Genomic DNA, 22,998 nt, shown 5'->3' with positions numbered 1-22,998 from the left:
TTGTAGAACTCAAATATTTTCCCAAGGTTGGCAGGTCATTCTTTCCTTAAAAAATCGGATAGATTTTGGCTCTGAATCAGTGAGTCGTTCGTTTAGACACATTCACAACAAGCAAATCGTTCGCAATGGATCTGTAACGCTGAATGCAGGAAAAAATGTGTGAAAAATAAAGTGGCTAGCATTAGCATTGATATAAACAAGGTGGACTACATACTCAAAATGTTAGTTCCTTTTTTTATAGAATATATAAAACATTTCATCAGAACTATTTAGGACTTGTCTTTCATTGGAATGAAGCTAGGTACCAGTAATGCCAGCTTGCAAGTTTCTCTGCTGTGAGTTGGAAAACTTTAGTGCATCTGAACCCTTGGCCAGACACAGAAATCAGAGCTTTTTGCATGCAACTATTATGACACTTCTTGGGAAATGAATGAGACTTCCAGCCAGTTGCTGTCATTTGTCAGATTCAAAGTCTTAGTCTTAAATCATTCCAAAAAACAATGCCTGTCTGTGTCCGTGGCGCAGCTGATCTCGGCTGTTCCCACTCACCGCCTGAAGTTCCTGAAGGAGGCGGGCCATGGTATCACCAAGGACGAGATCCCTGAGGAGGAGCTGAATGAGGGCACGGATGAAATCGACCACGCCGAGATGGAGCTGCGGAGAGGCCAGATCCTCTGGTTCCGAGGGCTTAACCGCATCCAGACTCAGGTACTTGCGATTTGTTATTATTATTATTTTTTTTTTTAGGATGACACCATGCGGAAACTACTCGATGCAGTGACCATAACACGTTTTCTTTTGTCTCCGTAGAAATGCATTCTGATATTACACTCCCTAAACAGACAGCAGAAAACTTGCAAAACTACTCTGTCGGAGAGGAGGCTCTGCTACTGGTTTGAGTTGTTACAGGCAATGTTTGAGGTGTCATATCAAGCCGCTCTGCCTGGTCTTCCTTCTAGGGGTTGCTGTACGGCTGACAATGTATATCATATTTAACTTGACACGTGTCTAATCCTGCCTTTACTGCCCAATCGATTACTGCTCCCTAGTGTTTTAACATGTGAAGAATTCCTTAAGCAGGGACGTTTCCAAACAAAATGTCCTTACCTAATGCCTGACCCACACACGGGGGGGGGGGGGCTAAATTGGCTTGATTATCTGGTTAACTCCCCATTTTCAGTTCCAAATTGGATGGGACGGTACTGGTAACCAAAAACGAATCAAACCTTTCTTTATCGAACAAACGCATGATACCTTTAGCCACGGCCTCTGCCAAGGAAAGGCTCCCGTCCCACGAGGAGGTGGTGGTTCTTTCCGCAGGTCCAGGACCAGAACCAGTAGAGGTCTGGCCTCCCTCTGACTTGCCTAGCCTCTGCAGTGCACCACATGTTGTGGCGCAGGAGTACAAGGGACTGTAATAACACATAAACATAAATGTGGAAAAAGTGCACACACACACACACACACACACACACACACACACACATTGTCATGGCAATTATTCCATTTCTTTCATCCCAAGTTCCTGTCTTTGGCAATGTTTTTTTGTTTTTTTTGGTGGGTTTTTTTTTGTTTGTTTTTTTTTGTTTTTTTTTGGTGGGACAGATTGCGCACCCACACACACCTCCAGATTTCATGTTCCATTTTGTTTTGTTTTTTTTTCTCCAGCTTGCGTTGCTAGGGGGATGGAAAAAAATGCATGCACACACGGCGCATCGCTTCTGGAAGTGTCCATTCGAAATCACATATCAAAGCCAGCACCTAATTAATTCTGTGGCACACACACACACACACACACGTGCATAGAAAAATGTACGTGTGTGTGTCCGTTCTCAAGGGGCCGTCTAGGTAGGACTCTCCATAGCTGGAATAAAAATATGTAGCTCATAACACGGTATATGTTTCAGTGTTTTTGTTTTCCTTCACAATGTGCCTCGTCGTCTGTGTGGGTAGCTTCAACAGTGCTAGCTCCCTCTGGAACACCTTTCATCTCTCCCTTTGCTCCGCCTTCAAAACGGACCGCTCTCCCAATGACTCATTTCACAATGTGGCTATGTGGGTGGCTGGTGTGTGTGCGTGCATTCGCACATCAGTGTGCATAACTGTTTATGTGTGCGTTTCCCAGCGCCTGTGCGTTTCTAGCGTGTGCAACTTGTCTTGCCCCGCACCTCCTACGGGATGGGAGCGAGCACTGGAAGGATTGCTAGTGTGTCCAAAGGCAGCGCTGTTATCTCCCTGTGGGCTTCATTAGCTCCACGCCTACACCTACCACGCACCCAGACAACATCGCAACTACTGTAAAGTTTCCAGTGTACAGTGGATGGAAGAGGATAAGTGTGTTTAGCTGATGGCTCTACACACAGTATATAATACATTAGCATTTACATAGATGAATAGAATAGATTGAAAGAAAGAAAAGAAGAAACAGTCTTTATTCATCACGCAACACACCACTACAACACATGCTTGCACACACACACACATGCACATGCTTTGATGGTGGCCGGTGAAATGGCTCCTCTGCTTTTGACCCATCCTGGGTTGTCCTTCCTCCGGGGGCACAGCCAGGAGCAGTGGGCAGCATACGTCGACGCGCCCGGGGACCAGGTGATAAATGTCCATTGCTGGTCAGACAATGATGGGTGCATGTTTTTGGTGGGGGTCCTTACTGACGTGAGGTGGAGGAAACCCCATGTGAGCACAGGGAGAACATGCAAACTCCACACAGAAAGGCTCCTATTTGGGAGATAACCCGCCAGAGCGGGTTATCTCCCGATTGATAATTGATATATCCCTCATTCCGCCAAAAAAGCTCTGACCCGTCGAGCCATGGACTCCACAAGACCTCTGAAGATATCCTGTGGTATCTGGCACCAAGACGCAGACCCTTTAAGTCCTGGAGTTTGGCGGTCAAGTCAACACCTTCAACTCTTTGTCATTATGGTGTGGTGATAGTGGGATTTCAGCAGCAATTCCTGACCTGGGTCTAAATAAGGCCCAGAATCAGAGTGGCTGCATACCTGTTGTTTGTTGGTTGGTCTAACGAGCAACAGGTAAAACCCCCATCCCCACACACACTCAGGAGAGGAGCCCTTGTCATGACACATATTCATCTTCTCCTGGGCTTATTCCAACCAGCCCACTCTTTCTTGACAATAAACTGGTGTTATCTGAAACCACGTCATCTGTGTCTCTGTGCCGGAGGTCCTTGACAATGCCACACGGCGTGTGGTAGGTGAAACTGCCACAGTAATGTTCCTCATCTTATTCCATTGCTCTGTGGTCCAGTTCTGACACTCACGTGCCCATTGTAGGCACTTTCAGTGGTGGACATGGGTCAGCATGGGCACTCTGACCAGTCTGCAGTTATACAGCCCCAGACACAGCAAGCTGCAATGCACTGTGTATTCTGATACCATTCTATCATAGCCAGCATTAACTTTATCAGCAACTTTTCGACACTAGCACCTCACAAGACATTCCGTTTTGGAGATGCTCTGACCCTATCTAGCCATCACAATTTGGCCCTTGTCAAAGTCGCTCAGATCCTTACACTTGCCCATTTTTCCTGCTTCCATCACATTAACTTCAAGAACTGACCATTCACTTGCTATATCCCACCCCTTGACAGGTGCCATTGGAACCAGATGATAAATTTTATTCACTTCACCTGTCAGTGGTTTTAATGTTGTGGCTTATCGATGTATATCAGATTAGGGATGCAAACATCTGATACTGTGCTCAAGTCGTTCAAAATACTTTATTACCGAAGCCTGATTCCGGTGTCATTTTTGAGTTCCCATTTCTTGTTTTATTTCTGGATCTAGGGGTAAGGGTTCATGTTCAATAGAATTGTCTTTAAGCAAAGCAGTAAATACAATTAATCTATTCTGAGAAACGCCATACACACTGGGGTCTTTTCAAATCAGCCTATAATTGTAACTGAAAATGACAGATTTTCATATCTGCGTTCTGTATCGATAAGTTCCCAAGAATAAGAAAATAAAAATGCTATCATTAAATTCTTCTTAAATTGAATTAAATGTAGTATAAGATCCTCCCAGGTACAGCTTGTAGATGTGCATTTGCATTGATACAGAATGCGGCGGCGCGACTGGTGTTCAACCAGCCAAAGAGGGCACATGTCACTCCGCTGCTCATCGAGCTCCACTGGTTACCTGTAGCCGCTCGCATCAAGTTCAAGTCTCTGATGCTGGCCTACAGAGTGATTGCTGGGAGTGCTCCCACCTACTTAAGTGCTCTTGTAAGAGCACATGTTGCCCCCCGGATGCTGCGCTCGTCAAATGAGCACAGGCCCGCTGTGTTGTATCCGGGCAGCGTTGTAGTGTGATGATAATATATAGCTTCTTATCTAAATGCTCACCGACCAGTGTTTTTTTATTTAATTTTTTTTTATCGTTGAAAGTCCCCGACTAAACCTTTCGGAACAATGGAGGGAAAACAACGCAGTGGCTGGAACGAAATGCTCAACTTCAAATAGGTTTTGTTTTGTATTGGTTATTTTTGTTATGGTTTTTGTTTAAGAACTTGACTAATGAACAATGACCTTAAGGAATGTAGAGAAAAAGGACTAGGATAGTTCCACTTTGAGGATATGAGTATCTTTCTTTCTCTTCCGTGCCCTCCTGGGATCGGGGGGCTGCAAGTTAATTAGGTCCTTATCCCCCCCACTTCCCAAATCCTCACTTATCCTTGCGTTCAAGTACTGTGACTTTCCTATGTTGGCTGGGCGAGCGCCTGGCTGATTCATACACAGGGAAATTAAATCAACAGTGCAGGGCACATGCTTTATCTGCCATTTTTCCTGCCTTGCTCTGATCTAATTTTCTCTCAATTCAAGAGCTTTCATCCTTCACAACAGTTGATTACAGCTTCTGTTTTTTAATTGCTTTAATGCTCTTATGAATGTAGATTTTTTCCCCACTAACCGTAATTTCCTCCCTCGGCAACAGCTATGATTTTGTCGTTTCTCTTCTCTTCTCTTCTCTTCTCTTCTCTTCTCACTGTAATATCCCCCTCTGATTAAGCCCCTCTTGTCACTGCCTGTTCCCTCATTTGAGTTCCCGTTGTTCGCTCTTGTTCCACATTCTGCAGTCTTCTAGACCTCTCTGTGCATGCGTTTCCAGTTCATTAGGGATGCACCGATATCAATTCAGAGTGCCAGACGTTAAAGTAAGAGTGGTACAGTAATTTACATACAGACAATCAAATTGGATAGCCAATGCTGCATGTAGATGGCTAGCAAGCTGTCAGCTCATCAATGGTCAACAATTGGGGCAAGACTACTTCCCTCATTTCTTGAGATGGTTGACGGTTCTTGTGGATTAAACCATCAAAAACAAAGTAGTCATTTACAAATAGATGAGAAAATTACACATGACAAGACGCAAAGTTGACTGAGCTATGATTTCGGTCCGACTTTTACTAGGTAGAATGTCAGGGAAATAAAAAATGTAATTTATTTGATTTAATTGTATAATTCACAATTACCATAACCTGCATTGGCTTATAGACCTTCTAGATTGTGTCCAATAGAGCACAAGTATGTGTTCTTCTGTATCAGTGCTTCTCCTAGTATTCAACTTGAGAAAGGACTACTCCTCCTCTCTATCCCTCCGTCCCTCTCTCTCTCTCTCTCTCTTTGCCATCTGATTGTGCTCTGGCTGTGTCCTCCTCTTCAGATGGACGTGGTGTACACCTTCCAGACGGGCCAGGCCGCGGTGCCTGGTGCCCTGCGTCGGCAGCCCTCCGTTGTCAGCCAGCACAACGACGCCGTGGCACCCAAAACTGTCTCTAGCCCCACCCACGTAGGGCTTAGCTCCTCCTCCCTCACCAACTCGGCCGCAGCTTGCCCTTCCACTGCAAGCAGTGAGTCCTCCTTGGCTGGAGGCCAGCTAACCGCACTTTGCTTGAGCTGGACTTTTTACTGCTCTCTTACTGTCGTGTCCAAGTTTGAACGCTGCATGATTTGAGCAGATGATAGCCTCGCTCCCACAATCACCCAACCCACTAACCAACCAACCTCTCATTTCTGTCATTCTCTCATCTATATATAATTTATTCTTGTAGTTTTCTCTTTTGGCTTTTTTCTAACGGCAAAGACACATTGACGCGCCATGGGGTAGGGATCCCAGAAGCTGTCAAGCAGCTGCAATTGGCTTCCAAAAAAGATGCTCTGGCACCTTGTACAATTGCGTTTTGTTATTCCTCTGTCAACAATCGGACTTTGTTGTTCTTTTGGGCGTCAGAAAACTTTATCCGAGAGACCTTTAACCGCACTCTCCTTGTACACAACTGGTTATCTTGAAATGCCAGGTAATAGGGTTAATTATTCAGGGTTAATGAGCACCTATTTATGTCTAGAGAACGCATTTGAACAATGAATAAAATGGTTATCCATTCCAGGATAACCAATATATTTAAGAACTCACATTTCAGTATTCTTCTAAGCGTCTTTAGATTCGGGAATATTTGACTCGGGGGGGGGGGGGGGGGGGGAGGGGCTCTGAAGTTAACTCTAACTAGAAAGACACATGAAACTGAGCAGCCAAATTTTTTTCTTTTATTGTTATTGTTACCATGCATCACTTTTCTTCTATTCCTGAAACTTCCTGCTTGCCCATGTGCGTGTGTGTGTGTGTGTGTGTGTGTGTGTGTGTGTGTGTGTGTGTGTGTGTGTGTGTGTGTGTGTGTGTGTGTGTGTGTGTGTGTGTGTGTGTGTGTGTGTGTGTGTGTGTGTGCGTGTGTGTGTATTTGGGGATACAAAGTATGTGTAGTATTTAACCCGAGTTTTCCATGAGGATCTTATTGGGCCCTTGCTTATGTATCCTAGGATTCTTCAGGGTTTATTCTGAAGGAGTTGACTCATCTGAGGTGCGTCTAGGTGACTGCAATGAGCGCCCCTTACTATTGATTAATAATAGTCTAATAATTAATAATTTGAACATTCAAGCAATTAAGTTGCAATTTACAGGCTATAAACCATAATTGCCACAGAGCCACTGCTTGACATAATATCCTCCTACTTCCACATCCATCTCCTCATTGTCGTAGAAGGGTTAATACAGGTACCGTAGAATAACCCACTCCACTGAACCAATTTGTCTATGTCGTAATGTTTTAACTACAATTAAAGTTACATGTGTTTAACAATACAGAACAATTACTGCATCTTTTTGTACACGGTATTACATAGTATCGGATGTTCTGATATTGTCTGTACGTTATCAGATGTTCAGATGTTTGTTTCTCACAAAGTTGAACGTGTGTATTAGAACCTTGAGGATTACACTGTGAGTGGTGTTCAAAAGGCCTACTGTATATGGAACTCTTTGTTAAAGGCCATATTTATGCACACATGCTACAGTTAAAAAGGAAGGAAAATTTCATTTGCATTTATCGAGGATATTATGAGTAAATAATGGAGGACATTTATACATATGTTTGTTTCTGCCGGAGTTTCATTCCTGAACATACATTGATGAAGTAGGAGTTCTAAATATTGAAGTCCCTGTAAAGTGAATTTAGCGATTTGTTTCTAAACACATTATACATGTTACAGAGCATCAGAGGTGATAAGCTAAGCCAACAGCCCAGAGTGAAAAGGCGTCTTCAGGGGAGGGGTGAACTCATGCCAAGTCTTGGCGGCGATCTCGTGGGTGCCTCCGGGTGTTATGCCCTCGATGTCGTGCAGCGGAGCGGACAATTGCCACTCCCCATGTTTTGATCTGACCAAATATCTCGTTTTTAAGCAGCCACATCAATATATCGGATGGGTACTACATGGGTGCTATGGCCTTCCTACTGTGTTCTAAAGGGATCTCAGGCTCCTGCCTGGCACTGCTTTGCCTCAGTCTAAAATAATGTTGTTATTTTAACGCAATGATGTTATTTTTATAACCAGTTCATCTGTTAACTTCTAAGAATAGTGAAAGACAAGTGGGATGTGGCAAATTAAAGGGTTTGATGAGAGGGCTGTTAAAGGGCTGGAAAGCCTTTTTTCATTTATAAATTCTATTATATTAGGTTGAGATGAAAATAAAACATTCCTACTTAAATTCGTACATTCATACTTCCATTTGAGTTTACCTCGGCAGCTGTATTATTTTGAACTCAGCAAACAACAAGAGACCCAAAAAGGTGGTCAGGATGAGATATTTTTGGGCAAACACAAATGGGAGCGCGCGTGTGTGTGTGTGTGTGTGTGTGTGTGTGTGTGTGTGTGTGTGTGTGTGTGTGTGTGTGTGTGTGTGTGTGTGTGTGTGTGTGTCCACGCTCATATGGAACAACGCACATTGTCAAAATGTTCTATGGTCGCCTGCACCGCTTACCTAACCACAAGCAAGGGTCTTGGATTTCATTTTCAAGTGGCATTGAAAAGGTGTAAAAACTATTCGTTTTCATATGAGGATTTATCGTCGTTTGAGAGTGGCATTGGAGAGAATGCATCACCCCCCCCCCACCCCCCCATGGGGGATCCTTTGCCTGCACAATTTTTATTTAATTCCAGCCCCCTTTTTGATGGTTCAACCTCCATAATGGGTTCATTTTGACCAAACACTTAACAGTCATGTTCAGCATGTGCAAAACTTGCCCAACCACCCGGTCGACCACAATGCACACCTATTCAGTTGGATGTATTCCAATGCTCAAAGTATGATGACAATGGCCTGCACTTCTTATAGGATAGCTTTGCTGTTTTTACAACCCAGGCCTTATTCAATTGTTGGTTCGCATCATTTAGAACTCACTGAACGTTATTCTATTGAAAAACTTGCCGTATACTCTTTTTTTTTTTTAAACATGTTTTGAATAAGAAGTCTTTACCCATTAGTACGGAGATAGCCAAATGAGCTGATTCATTTAAGATTTCCTTTTGTTTCCCCGGTCTACCATCTAAAGACTAAGTACAGTAGGAAGCTGCATGAGTAGGCTTGTCAATAGTAACATGTTCAGGAAGTTTGTGCTATCAACTGTTCTAAATTATTTGGAACAAACATTTTCCATAAGGTCTGGGTTGAAAAAGTGTGATCCTATCCTCTAAGTATGGACTATTGTATTTCACCCAGAATTCAAAGAGAAATACTCCTGGAAAAAAAAGATTTGCGCAAAAATCTGTATTGTCTACACCAGGGGTTCCCAACCACCGGGCCACGGATCAGTTCCGGGCAGGATGACGAAAGAAAATTGTCCCTATATGGACGTGGACGTCATTGACCGTATGTGGACATGTACGGGGGATTTTTTTCGATAGTAAGCGTCTGTTTTTGCTCTAAACATGTTTTTGGTTGAAACATGGTTTCACTCATTATCTGTTCCATCGTTGGTAACAGCTGCTGCCTGCGCTATAATTCGGATAGATTACTAACTCCAAGTTTGCATCGGGTTGAGAGGCAGCAGGAAGTTATGCTGCGTTCCATGGGAAGTTGAAAGACTGTAATTCGAGTCGTAGTTCCTGTGTTAATTTGACATAAAAAGAAGTTCAAAACAATGTTTTATGTGTTTTTAAAAATAAATCTATACAAAGGGATGGAGGAAACTCAGGCGCTTGTGATCAGCTCTGAAAGTCCAACTTAAATGACCGTTCCTTTACACCTTTACACAAGTACGAGGTAAAATTTTTCAGAGTTCCGATTTCAGTGGAACGCATCATTAGCTGTTCAACACACACACCCATACGTTCCAGCCTGCACACGCGGCAGCAGCCAGGGTGAAGACCCTTACTTTTATGTGTTTCTTATTATGAAATGAAATTGTTTTAAAGTGCTTTGGGGGGCAAAACCGGGGCTAAGCAGATTTATAAATGCCATCAAATGCCCCCCACTCCTGGTCCACAATGATACTGTCATGGAAAATTGTCCCTGGGACAAAAAAGGTTGGGAATCCCTGGTATACACCATAGGGTAAAACATGTGATTCGTAGAATTGAACAATTTGAGCTTGTAACTTAAGACCCCAACATGCTAGTCGATTGTAAAAACAGACTTCAGCCCCTGCCAACTTAGGATATGTACCTGTTTTGTGTACAGTTCTTTGTTGACATTTCAGTACATCCAACTCCGACATTTTTGTGTTGATTTACCGTTGATATGGGGCTTTTGGGTTGGGTTGTTCTCACTTGTATGTTTTCCTTGTTTGCTGGTGTGACTTGTGCTGAGCTGTGGCATTATTTTTGCAGAATACAATTAAGTTTCCATTGCTACGACAGTTCAGCCATGTCGTTATGTGATGTTTCTGTTAAATGTTTTTTTTAACCATGTGACCGTGTTCCTTCCCAGTGCTCTTCCAATTGCTTTTCCTATTTCTGATCCTGTCCTTAGTGTTTGGTTAATATTTCTCAGTGCTCCTACTCTGTCCTACATCCATCCATCTACCATCAATCCATCCATCTATGCATTTATCCATCCATCCATTTATCATCTATCCACTGCAGCACATAACTTGTGTTTGTGTTTGTAAGTTTTGTATTTGTGCATACACTATGTATATATATTTGATATGCGTATATGAGTCCAAGCTTGTGTATTGCCATTGTGATTTATTATTTTTCTTATGCATTTTGACTTCTTTTGACTTTGATATAATTTGTTTCTTAAACCGTCTCCGATCGATGACCACACATTGGCCGTGCTCTTAACCCCTCCCTCTCCCCCCGCCTTTGCAGATTAAGGTGGTCAATGCTTTCCGTAGCTCCCTGTACGAGGGGCTGGAGAACCCAGAGTCCCGCAACTCCATCCACAGCTTCATGGCCCACCCGGAGTTCCTGCCCCTCTCCGAGGAGGAGGCCCACGCCCCCACCCCCATTCCGGAGACTCCCGAAGAGATCGAGTGACTGACGACACCACCCTTCTCCTCCTCCTCTTCTTCCACATCCTCCATCTGAGCTCCGCTAACTCTTAATTTCCTACATCTCCAAGTCTCAACCCCTCTCTCCTCCCTCTCCCTACATATACACACACGCACTCCTGCTAGTTCCTGCTGCCCGGGTATCTGAGCACAATTTGAGAATGTTGAGAGCGCTGACTACGCAGAATGAGTACGCACTGGGAGGTCGGAGGTTGTCACCACTACCCCCTCCCCACTCCCCCACCCACCCCACCAGCTTCCTTTTCAGTGCCATTTTCCAGCATCCGTTTTGTTTTTTATCCTTTTCCTGAAGGTGTGTGAACGTTTCCCCTTTCCCTTCAGTCAAAGCTTTTTTTAAATCCTGTATAATGCTCCTAATCAACACGGATGCAACACTTAAAAAAATATTAACAAAAAGAAGAGTTTGTCAACAATTCTCATGTATAGAAGAAGCTTTATAATTAAATTTTTGTTCCCTTCTTTAGAAGCCGCTTTAATGATTCACAGGTTCTGGGGCTGATTATGCCTAAATGGAATCGCTGTCAGTTGTTTTATTGTTTTTCTTTCCTGTGTTTATTTTCCAAATGTACAGAATTTATTTCATTTCAATGTATTTTTTTATTTTATTATTACAATTTTTTTTTTTAAGGAATGTGTAGAGAGGTGCCGATTTAGCGTTAAAACACTGTAAATGTTGAAGAACACTAACCCTTATCCTAATTGCCTCTCCAAGGGCTGGTTTTAGTTTACTAACCTCGTCTTCCTTGTGGAAGGAGAATACTTGGAATGCTTAAATTGTCTCCAGGGAGGAGGTTTGATGGGGTTCAAATAGGTTTACAGAAGCTAGGGCGGAGACATTTGAGTCTATATAGAGTCCCGTGGGACTTTCCTCATATGTACAATGGAGGAGATTCTGTTATTCGTGGATTCACTAAACTCCCTCCCCAAAAGAAAGTTGTATATTGAGGATAATATTCAACTCTTAATGAGAAACATCTAGTTCCACCATCATGCACAGAAAGCCACATAATCTCACCAAAATTGAAATTAGCGATAAACACGTTTTGAAAGGGATGCTCCAGATTTTGGGGAAATTCACTTGTTTTTTTGCCTATTTTATCCAGATTCAGACAAGGTTGATATCAATTTCCCTGTCACGCACACAAAAATCATGAATAACGCCCCTCGCCACCCCTCCACTGTTCTTGCTTCCTCCCCTGCCTCAGTGCATTGAGTTATGGAGGGTGATATGAGTAACGCCTGAATCGGTCATGCCGCCCCCCCCCCTTCCTCACTCCCTGCTCATCTATTCTCGAGGTCACAACATCCATTGTTGGGAAAGTAATGTAGAACGCTATCAGCTAGCTTTACCACACCACCGCTCAGATTCCAAAACCTCAGTTCTCAATGCCAGCGACCAATCTTATGAAGAACCAGGTAATCCACGATGCTACCATTGCCATCGGAAGCTTATTTTCTATAATTACGTTGTTTTTTTTCCTTGCGACGTTTTTCTCAACGTAATTCAGAGCCATATTTTCTAGGTTGTCTGTATCTGGTTGTTTTTTTTCGAATGCCATTCTTATAAAATATATATATTTTTTGTTTTTCATATTCACCCCGCCCCCAAACGTGACCAGAAAACAACGAGTTACAGTTGTTACTGCCGAACTGTACGTCTTAGAAGACCTCTGCGATGTTTACATGAAAATTAAGCTTCCGTCTTTTGACCAGTCGCTCCTTCGTTCTCTCGCTTTCCCATCAAGTTTTAAGAGTTCTATTTAACTAAAACAGGGGGAAATCTCTTTTGCATGGTTTTCATGAAGAAAAAGAGGAAAAGCAATGTTTTTGCCATTTTTTTTAAACTCTTCTGTATTTTTATATTAAGTAATTTTTAATATTTTGGAGATATCTGTGTGTGTGTGTGTGTGTGTGTGTGTGTGTGTGTGTGTGTGTGTGTGTGTGTGTAGGCTTGAAGAGTCCAGTGACGGTAACACTACATGGATGAAATTAACCTGCTGTGTGGAGTTTAAACGTCTTTTTACAGTCAACATTATATATTTCCGCCATATTATATATATATATTTTTTTTTTTTCTTTCTTGGTCACCCAAACGTGCGGGCTGAGGAAAGCCCGCGATGACTTGTTTACCCCGCGTTGACCACGCGAATGGAATCTGACTCCTCAATCTGTTTTTTTAATGTTCATGTTCGAGATATGATACGCAAAGGTCTTTGGAGGTTTTACAAATAGGTTTTAAACCCAATTATCACGGTGTAACAAATATTAAATGGAAGTGTAATTGTGTTGACGATCTATTGGTTACTTCTGAATTGCGTTCTTGTGGTTTCTAGGGCACTACGACCAATTCTTGACTAACTTTTTGTTTTGGGAGGGGTTGTGGCTGTTCTATGACTGGCGAGTTGGTTTTTTTTTCTGTTAATGGCTCCGGAAACTGTTTTTTTTTTCCTGGAAGTGAACGGAACTGTTTTCAAACGTGGCTTGCAAGGCTGCCTGCCACATCCTCTTCCTATTCCTGAGTCAGGTGGCTGTGAGCTACCTTACCATGGTGTCCCCTGACAGACACCGTCTGAGACAGTTACACACACGCGCGCCCGCCCCCCCCTAAAAGAAAAAAGTGTCCACCATCCAGATGTTTTTCTTTTAGTTTGTTTTTGCCCCTCCTGCCGTTTTATTCTGATATCAAGAATATATATATATATACACACAATATATATATTGTCATAATATTGGATATGATGTAAATATTGTCTAATTAGGAAAATTAAGTCAAACTTATTTCAATGACAGGGAAACAGAGGAGGGGGGTTGAGGGGGTGGGGGGCAATCAGCCAAGTTTAGCTTTAAGAATGTTAGGCCAAAGTCAGTTTATTAATACAAGCTTTCACTCATTTTCATTCCAACCTCCCAAACAACTGCAGCAATCCATCACTGGGCCTGCTGCCCTTTTAAAAGAGATTCAAACACTTTGCCTAAAACCAAATGCAAAGCTGAAGTTTGACTTCCTGACCTCCCGTCGTTTTGTTCCAGTCGTGGCAAAATTCAACCTTTTTATTTTTGTTAGAGAAAATATAAATTGCGCAGGTCACAGCTAGGGCTTCTTCTAACTCTCGGGTCTACATCTTCTGCATCCTGTGAGAGAGATTTGATGGTTAGCATTTGCATTTAAAAACTGAAATAAGTAAAAAAATAAGACTAAAGGGTTTCACTAGAAAGATGATTGTTGGGGGGGGCAGGGATTCCAAAAAAATGTTTGGAATAGGACGTAAACAATAAGCAAAAATATATATTTTTTTTGTTTTTAATACAGTTTCAATTTAGTTTAATTGCAACAAAAATTACTTAAACCCGCTTGTGTAATTGGTATTATACACAGTAATAGGCACTGATGTTATTTTTGTACAAACATAATATCATCGATGTGGCATGCATGACGTATATATAAAACTGAGTGGTTTTAGAGCAATATGTCCGACCCGGTGAGAGTGGTACAGTCGTTGTTCTGTGTCGCCTGAAGCCATTATGTATGAAAAGAGCAAAACGCATTTGGATAAAGCTTATTGTTCAATATATCTGTTCAATGTTCTGCATGTTTTGTATGGAATGAGTTGTCCGAAATGTTAACCTGCTTTTTAAAAATGAAACTTTCAACGACCCACAATTCACACATTACACACACACACACACACACACACACACACACACACACACACACACACACAAAGACTTTAATGTGTACAGACTCCAATGTGCACAAGAACTCACTAAGTATGGTCAATGTGACATGCACCCTTTAAAAAAAGTGACAAGAGATTAATGAATAGAAGAAAAGAAATGATGAGGCTTTTCCGACTGATTCTGTGGTTTGTGACTTGCTTCTTGTAAATCATTCCACTCGGTGCATGCGCGGCATCCAACATAACCATCGCACATATGTGTATATTGTGTGTTTGTGTAGAGGCGCATAACTCTTCGATATCTCTACCCACCCGCCCAATTCTACAAGGCAAGCAATTCGAATGAGCCATTGTCTCCTTGAAGTTGCGATCGGTAATGCTGGACATTTGTTGGCAAATTGTGACCACAAGAGGGAGCCATACATTGCCCACGCCAACATTTCCGAACGCCAGGAGGATCTTCTGCGAATCTTCTCTGAAACCTCAGCGGCTGTCAATGTAAACAGCGGACTGACTGGCATTTGCAATCCCCCGCTGAGGCTTCACCATCAATTTGTGCAATGAGGAAATAAAATATGTCTTATTGTAACTCTGAAGTAAATTCAACTATGTTCTTCTGTTTCAGGTAGGTTTTTCCTTTACACCTTGGTTTGATGTCATCTCCCTCTTTGGCTTTTCTTTCTGCACCCCTTTTTTAATGCAAGTTATCCGACACAAGCAACAGTTGACTGTGACCTAGCTACAGACAAGGCTTTAGTGATTCTATCGGTGGTCTATCGGTCAGTACCTACTAAAACTGATTTACTTTGTAAGACATTGAGGGAGGTATAATCACAGTCCACTCAACACAATTGATCAATTCGACCACAAATTAACATACCCTTTTATTGGAATCCATGAGCCCATGTTTCTTCCGACCTAGTTCTATAGCCCTCATCTAGGTTGAAGGTCCCAATCACACTGACTTTGTCGAAAGGTCCCTAATCATCGCTGTCCTATTGGAAAAGCATGATTGCAGTGACCAGGGGGACCTTCAATGTTGTTGCACTGAAAGATGTTATGTGTCATGGCATATTTTTATCTTTGACATTAAACTAAGGGCTACGGAGTAGAGAAGGGCAAAAAAAATAAAACAATCAATGAAACAATCAAACGTCTTATCTTGTTCTGTTATTCTGCTATCTTCATCACAAGATACGACAATAAAAGGGGAATCCTGACCTTGAATCAAGTGGGGCCTCTAGAACTCAGCAGATTCGCAAAAGAATAGGGTTAAGGATATGAATTTTTTCATTTAAGAATCCTTGTACGATAGAGAATCTATCTGCTTTACCCGGAAAGCGGAGAGGTCGATGCTTGATACAGCTGTATAGCACATGTTAGCCACACAGCAGTGGCCGCTGCATTAAAAGATGTAGTTCCAATTTGATACAAGGATGGGCTTTGTGCTTGTTTTGAACATCTTTAAGTGGAGAAAAATGATTAGGGCTAGGTTAGGTCTTTATAAGCGACAAACAAAAGTGTATCTGAGTTAGTGTCGAAAATGGTTGGACCGAGGAAATTCCTATAGGAGAGGTTGTTTTGGGTCGGGATGTCATCTGCTGCCATATATGCCAAAAGTGAAGGTGTTTCTTCCTGAGTCCATGTCTCCAAATGAGTGTATGTCTATGAGGGTACGATGGCGTATACTGACGAGATGCATATTTCAGCTCAAATTTATCGATTTTAAGGTCACTACTGTCCGGCTAATAATCCAGTAGATAGAAAATGAGACGTCTGGGAGAGGAAAGCTGCACGTATCGTGTATCGGCCGTGGAAGTCAACGGAAGTTAACTTGCATGACCCGGGTCTCGCCTGTAGAAATCCCTACACCCACTGCGTGAAATGGTCGCAAAAGTCATTTGGCTATTTGCCCAGATTTGAACTTTGGTGACTTTGTCAAGCCAAACAATGGCAAAGCCATGATGGTCAAGTGGACTTGTGCCTAGATTCCAAAGAGTGGAGAAATGGATTGTTTTAGCTGCATCAAATTATCCTTCCTTATACAACTCCACCAGATATTCTTCTTTCTTGGTTTGGTGGCACACCCACACTGCCAAGTCCTGGTCCGACCGAGGGCCTCAGACCTGGACAACTCCCCTTGTGTGAACACAACGCATTGAAGCGTCACTGCTGTTTGACTATAGTTTGCAATAGAGTTCTCCCATGGCGCTTTCTCTCCCCTCTCCCTCAATCATTTCCATCACTCACTTTGTCTCAATGGACGCCAGATGTTTGGTTTTTTTTTGTGTTTTTTTTCAATTTAAGTTTCTCCTTACAGAACCTCAATACATGTACAACTTGTGCATGCGTGTTAAGCGTATGCACATAAGGTGCATGCACAACATATTTTTTTCTTGACTCTTATTTGTAAGAAATGGTCGTGTGGAATGCCTTGATCTTAGTGTCATGTTGTTTGAACCTATCTGAACAAAAAAATAAGATATCAAGCAATTGAGGAAAACGTTCTAATATAAATACATATATAAATAAATATATATAATTATATTATTGTATTATAAATACATAAAATAAAGCCATCGGTATTTGAAATACCTGAGCGTCAAAGTTTTTGTGGGGAGGTCTTGAAGTCGATTCTTAATGCCTGTGTAGGAGGTCCAAATCTGAAATGTCTAAAATGTCCCATTTCTATCTATTCTACTGCCTTCTTCACTCAGTTTCTGTTATCAGAGTTACAGCATTTAAGTCGACCCTATTCACTCAACCACCCTCCCTTAGTATTTATCAGAAGGCAAGGCTTTCAAGAATTCTGTGACTTCCCAATGACTTCCCAGCTCCATCTCCCAACCACTTATTGGAGTTGAGTAAGTGTGGATGGCATTCCATACCGTTCCACTCCTAGCTTGTGCGACAGTGGCACTGGAGGCAAGCCGTTACTCTTTGAGGATAACAGAGTGTAAATTTAAAAAAATGCGCTTTTTACACATGGTTAATTTTGAATGCTGTTTTGACCATTGTAGTGCATTAAGCAGTGTGAATTTGCAGCAGAGCGGTATGTTTCTCAAAAACTAAGCGTTAACTGAACTTGTGATGCAATGAATATATGGGAACCAGTATTTAGAGCTAGAGAGTTAGGTCTGGTTTAAAAAAAAGAAAAAAAGCAAACATATAATATAAGTGGCAGCATACTTTAAACAAGTGTGCACTTTTAATACATTTGTGGTAGTGAAAAGCTGCTGGTCATGACCAAAGACCATTTATAACTTGAAACCTACTGGTTCTGCTCATTCAAGTTCATTTATTCCAATGGCTTCATTGAAGGTCCACCTCATTCCAGATTGGGGCCCATGTCGCATATCAAAAATTTATAATAAATTATCAGTTACGAAAATGGTAGCGGAGATGGTGAGCATGTATCAGACCAGCGGATGCACTAGCTGATGGCTGAGAAACCCAACTGAGTGAGGCATATGCAAAGCAATTGACATTGGTCAATATTTCAAACAAATTGTTTGTTTTCACATCACTATGGTGATGAATACCAAGGGGACTGATAAGAAATCCATGATTTTGCCACAGACCAAGGCTGAAGTTGGCTACTCACACATCTTATTTTGATTTTCCCTTCCACATTAAATATGCTGCAGTTGCGTTATATCGCCTGTAGATGGAAGTGTTTAGCCATAAAAAAGAAAATCAGATCTTAATATCAATAAAGCTAAAGTGCACTTTATCAAACTTTACTTTATTATCAAAAAGGTCTAAAAACGAGGACACTTTGGCATGAGAGACATCCTAACCCACTATTAGAATACCAAATCTTGAGACCTTATACTGTATAATTATTTTATTATGACCAGCTGAACAAGGCATATGAGATGGTCAAACTCTAAAGCAAAGAATGATTTGAATTATTCCTGATTTTAAATGGCCCCTCTCCTGATTGTCAAAATAAAAATAAAAAAAGAGGCGGGGTTGGCGTGAGAGACAATCTAGGATCCTACATAGGATCCCAGGAGTATCAGAATACCAAATCTATACAGTAGATTTTTTTTTTCCAGTAGAAAGTCAAATCAGGTGAAATTGCATATAGACTGGTGTGATCGTGTACAGTAGTCATGATAGGGAGGGTCATAAGCCTATTTTTACAAGTCTATTAGCCTTTGTTTGGATTGTCTTTTATGCCAATGACAATCAGGATCATGTGCACTTAGCTTTTCTAGCATTAGGATCTGATCTGGGTTTTTTTTATGACTAATCACTACCATCTACTGGCGATATGATGTAACCGTAACATTTTGAATGTGGAATGGAAATTCTACTTAGCTTCTATAAGAAGCTGTGAATAAGTAGAAAACTTTAACCTTGTCAGGGATTTGATGTTTGACGTCTAAAATTCGATTTCAATATCCATATCACCTGTTATGCAGTTTCTCATACCAAGGTCACCTATTTTTGAGACGTTTTGATTAACAGGCCAAAGGGCCATTATAATCCAGACTAATTGCAATTAATTGCACCTTCCTGAATTGTCCCAATTAATGCTGGCGTGTGAAGACAGAAAAGCATCAGAATGCCTACAACCAGAGAGGCCCTGCAGCTGTACACAAGCCACTTTGCAGCTGCAAGAATGTTCCAAGCCCAAAGCATCACAGCCGCAGAGTAACCACAAACCTGCAGAGAAGTCCAGAGCCCAAAGAATAATGCGCAGACACACGCTTCAAAGATGTGCAAACCAATCCGCAAATACCCCACCTGAGCCTGCACCCCTGAAACACACATAGCCCACCCTCAAGTGCAGGCATGAGATGCACCTGCAAGTGAAGGACCGAAATCACAGGCCGCAAGCACAAACCTGGAACCAGGCTCTGCGATCAACACACCATCAAAACCATCCACTCAGAGAGCAAGCAGGCAGGGCCCCCATACCTACGCATGCACCATCTAAAAACATGCCACAACCACCAAGAATGCACCCACACAAAGGGATGCACCTGGGAGCAATCCCTCGGTGGCGACCAGAGTCCCTCTGCAGCTAAACATGCCGCCCCTCCACCATTCCACACACCCCTGCCGCAAAAAAGCCACACAGAGGAAGCAAGACTGCCACCTGGCTGCAACCCAAACCCGCCAAATACGTCCTACACCAACATGCAGAAGCCAGTCCCAGGCATACCCCAAAGGCACAGCTCCTCTACTCTACCTCCGTCTACTCTACCTCCCTCCCTCTACTCTACCTCTGTTTGTCGGTCAGATACTGGGAGGGATAGTTTTTCATGGTGATTTGCTTTTATATTATATTTTATCTTTATCTATTATATTATATCTATCTATCTTATCTATCGGTCATTATGACATGGATAAAGATAGACTTCTCATTTATAATTTGATGTTGAGAAATGCAAGGCCCTCCTTCTCTGACATCATCGCCAAAACATTAACAATGCACATGCCTTGTTCGCTACTGTCAACAGGCTAACAAACCCTCCTGTGTAAGTAGCCTCTCAACTTCTATCCATCAGGGCCTGCAATGAATTTGCCTCCTTCACTGACAAAGTTCCGAAAACTAGACATGCAGTCAGTACCGCCATATCAGGTACGGGATATGTATGTCCCTGTGTCCACTAAAAATCAATTCAAATACCATGACACAATTTGATCTGATCAACCATAGAGAATTGGAGGACATTATATAACATCTTGAATCCTCCTCCTGCTGCCTTGATATTCTGCCAACTGCTTTTATAAATATGTTTCAAATTGCATGGCTTCAGATCTTCTAAAAATTGTCAACACGTCTCTTCTCTCAGGTTTCTTCCCATAAACCCTGAAAACAGCCATCGTCAAGCCGCCCTTAAAAAGAACAATCTAGACACCTCACTAATGAACAATTATAGGCTTATCTAACTTCCTGTTTTTAAATAAAATCATTGAAAAAGCTATTTTTCAACAACTGAACAATTTCTTGGCATGACAAATCTGTTTTGAAGTCTTCCATTCAGGATTTCAACCACACCACAGCACTGAGACTGCTCTTGTTAAGGTCTTCAATGACATCCATCTAAACACAGACGGTGGTAGAATTTCAGTCCTAGTATTACTGGATCTTGGTGCTGCATTTGACATGGTTGACGACAACATATTATTAGACCTACTGGAAAACTGGGTGGGACTTTCTTTTACAAAACTGGTTTAAATCCTCCTGAAAGGACAGGGTTATGTCTATAGGTAATTTCACATCTGAGTAGACAAAAATGACATGCAGAGTTCCCCAAGGCTGCATCCTGGTGCCTCTTCTGTTTAACATCTACAGGCTCCCACCTGCTCAGATTATGGAAAACAACAAAATATGTTGCCATAATTATGCAGATGACACACAAATTTACATAACCATATCACCAGGGGACTATGGCCCAATACAATCACTGAGCAAGTACATTGAACAAATCAACGATTGGATGTGCCAGAATTTTCTCCAAAAGAACAAAACTGAAGTAATTGTTTTTGGAGCCAAGGAAGTAAATAATAAATAATAATAATAAATAAAAGTCAGCGCTCAGCTTCAATCGGTAAAGTTAAAAAGCACAAACCAAACCAGAAATCTTGGTGCAGTCATGGACTCTGTCCTAAATTTCAACAGCCACATTAAACAACTACAAAGTCAGCCTACTATCACCTTAAGAATATATCAAGGATTAAAGGACCTACAGTATGTCTCAGCAGAATTTGGAAAGACTTCTCCAGTCATTCATCTTTAGTAGACTAGACTACTGTAACAGTGTCTTGACAGGTTTCCCTAATAGATCGATCAGACAGAAAAGAAGAAGAAACAGTCTTTACTCGTCACGCAATACACCACATGCTTGCACACATGCACATGCTTTGATGGTGGCCAGTGAAATGGCTCCTCTGCTTTTGACCCATCCTGGCTTGTCCTTCCTCCGGGGGCACAGCCAGGAGCAGTGGGCAGCATACGTGGACGCGCCCGGGGACCAGGTGATAAGTGTCCATCGCTGGTCAGACGATGATGGGTGCATGTTTTTGGTGGGGATCCTGACTGACGTGAGGTGGAGGAAACCCCATGTGAGCACGGGGAGAACATGCAAACTCCACACAGAAAGGCTCCTATTTGGGAGATAACCCGCCGGAGCACGGTGCCAACAGCGCCCCAGGCGGGAACCAAACCCAGGACCTTGTTGCACCAGGACCTTCTTGAGGCAGCAGTGCAATGCACTGCGCCACCGTGCCACAAGGGCGATGCATTCAGCTGCAGTTGATTCAGAACACTTCTGCTCGAGTCCTCTCGAAGACCGAGAAAGTAGATCATATCACTCACATATCTGGAACAAACTCCCAGAAATCTGCAGGTCTGCTATAACTCTCACCTCTTTTAAATCAAGGCTGTAATTTTTACTTGATTTTATGCATTGTATTTCTTCACATTATAATGTATTCTTCCTTTTACAATGTGTTTCTTTTGCGATATTTTATGTAAAGCCCTCTGAATTGCCTTGTTGTTGAAATGTGCTATACAAATTAACTTGCCTTGCCTTGCCTTGCCTTATATTTGCTTTTTTGCTTTTATAGTTGTGTATACCTTCTGGGGCATAACCATTGCCACCCCCCACCCCTCACCACCGCCTCATCTAAATATTGATTAAAGTCTTTCTTTAAAGGGCAAAATAAAAATGATGCATCGTTTTTTTTCACTGCCTTCTACATGCCTCCATGCTGGCCTGCGTTTCTCTCCATGGGAAACCTTTGTATCGATGTTGTCAAGACAACTGCGTTCCCAGCAGCAACCATGCAGATGCCCAGAGGATGCACAGGTTCATTAGAGTGGGAAGGGGCTGTAGGTGTAATCTCACAGACTTGGAGAAGACAAACATCTTAACTAGAGCGATATCTCTGCAATTTGCAACATTTTTGAACAAAAAAAAAAATCCCTCTGCCAAATTGAATCCCCCCCCCCCTTTGATGCTGAAATAAAGTAAACAAAATATCCTAAAAATGTGAGACATCTTATGCTCTCAGAAAATGACTGAAATGAATATAATATAATACAATAATAATAATAATTCATTTTTCCTCCAATTTTCTGAACGTTAGACAGGTTTTTATTTTTTTTGCTGATATCGCTTCAATTTGCTGGCTGCCTGGCCAATCACAATACCTACAGAAGGATTTTTAAAAGCTTCTCTGCATGTGAAAAAGTGTGTGTGTGTGTGTGTGTGTGTGTGTGTGTGTGTGTGTGTGTGTGTGTGTGTGTGTGTGTGTGTGTGTGTGTGTGTGTGTGTGTGTGTGTGTGTGTGTGTGTGTGTGTGTGTGTGTGTGTGTGTGTGTGTGTGCGTGTCTAGAGGCTATATAAAAGGTCTGAGGTCACACTCAGCAGCATTGAAGGGTCCACAACTCAGAGAAGCTACACCGCATGTAA

General features: G+C 42.1%; 2 protein-coding genes across 2 annotated transcripts in view; both read left to right on the top strand.

Moving 5' to 3' along the window:
• atp2b4 (ATPase plasma membrane Ca2+ transporting 4) overlaps positions 1-15,669 on the top strand; it is a 79,721-nt gene extending 64,052 nt beyond the window's left edge. The window contains exons 19-20 of the mRNA XM_080000632.1: positions 526-708; positions 10,685-15,669. Coding sequence (XP_079856758.1) covers positions 526-708; positions 10,685-10,852 — 351 coding nt within the window. The 3' untranslated portion in view covers positions 10,853-15,669. The remainder of the gene's footprint in view (positions 1-525; positions 709-10,684) is intronic.
• A 7,293-nt stretch (positions 15,670-22,962) lies between these two features.
• The window catches only part of pth4 (parathyroid hormone 4), a 1,950-nt gene continuing 1,914 nt past the window's right edge, over positions 22,963-22,998 (top strand). Inside the window, exon 1 of the mRNA XM_080000306.1 lies at positions 22,963-22,998. The gene's annotated coding sequence lies outside the window, so the exon portion shown is untranslated.

Source organism: Zeus faber (assembly GCF_960531495.2).
Source record: "Zeus faber genome assembly, chromosome: 5".
Classification (NCBI taxonomy): Eukaryota; Metazoa; Chordata; class Actinopteri; order Zeiformes; family Zeidae; genus Zeus; species Zeus faber.
This window is presented reverse-complemented; position numbering and strand designations above follow the sequence as displayed.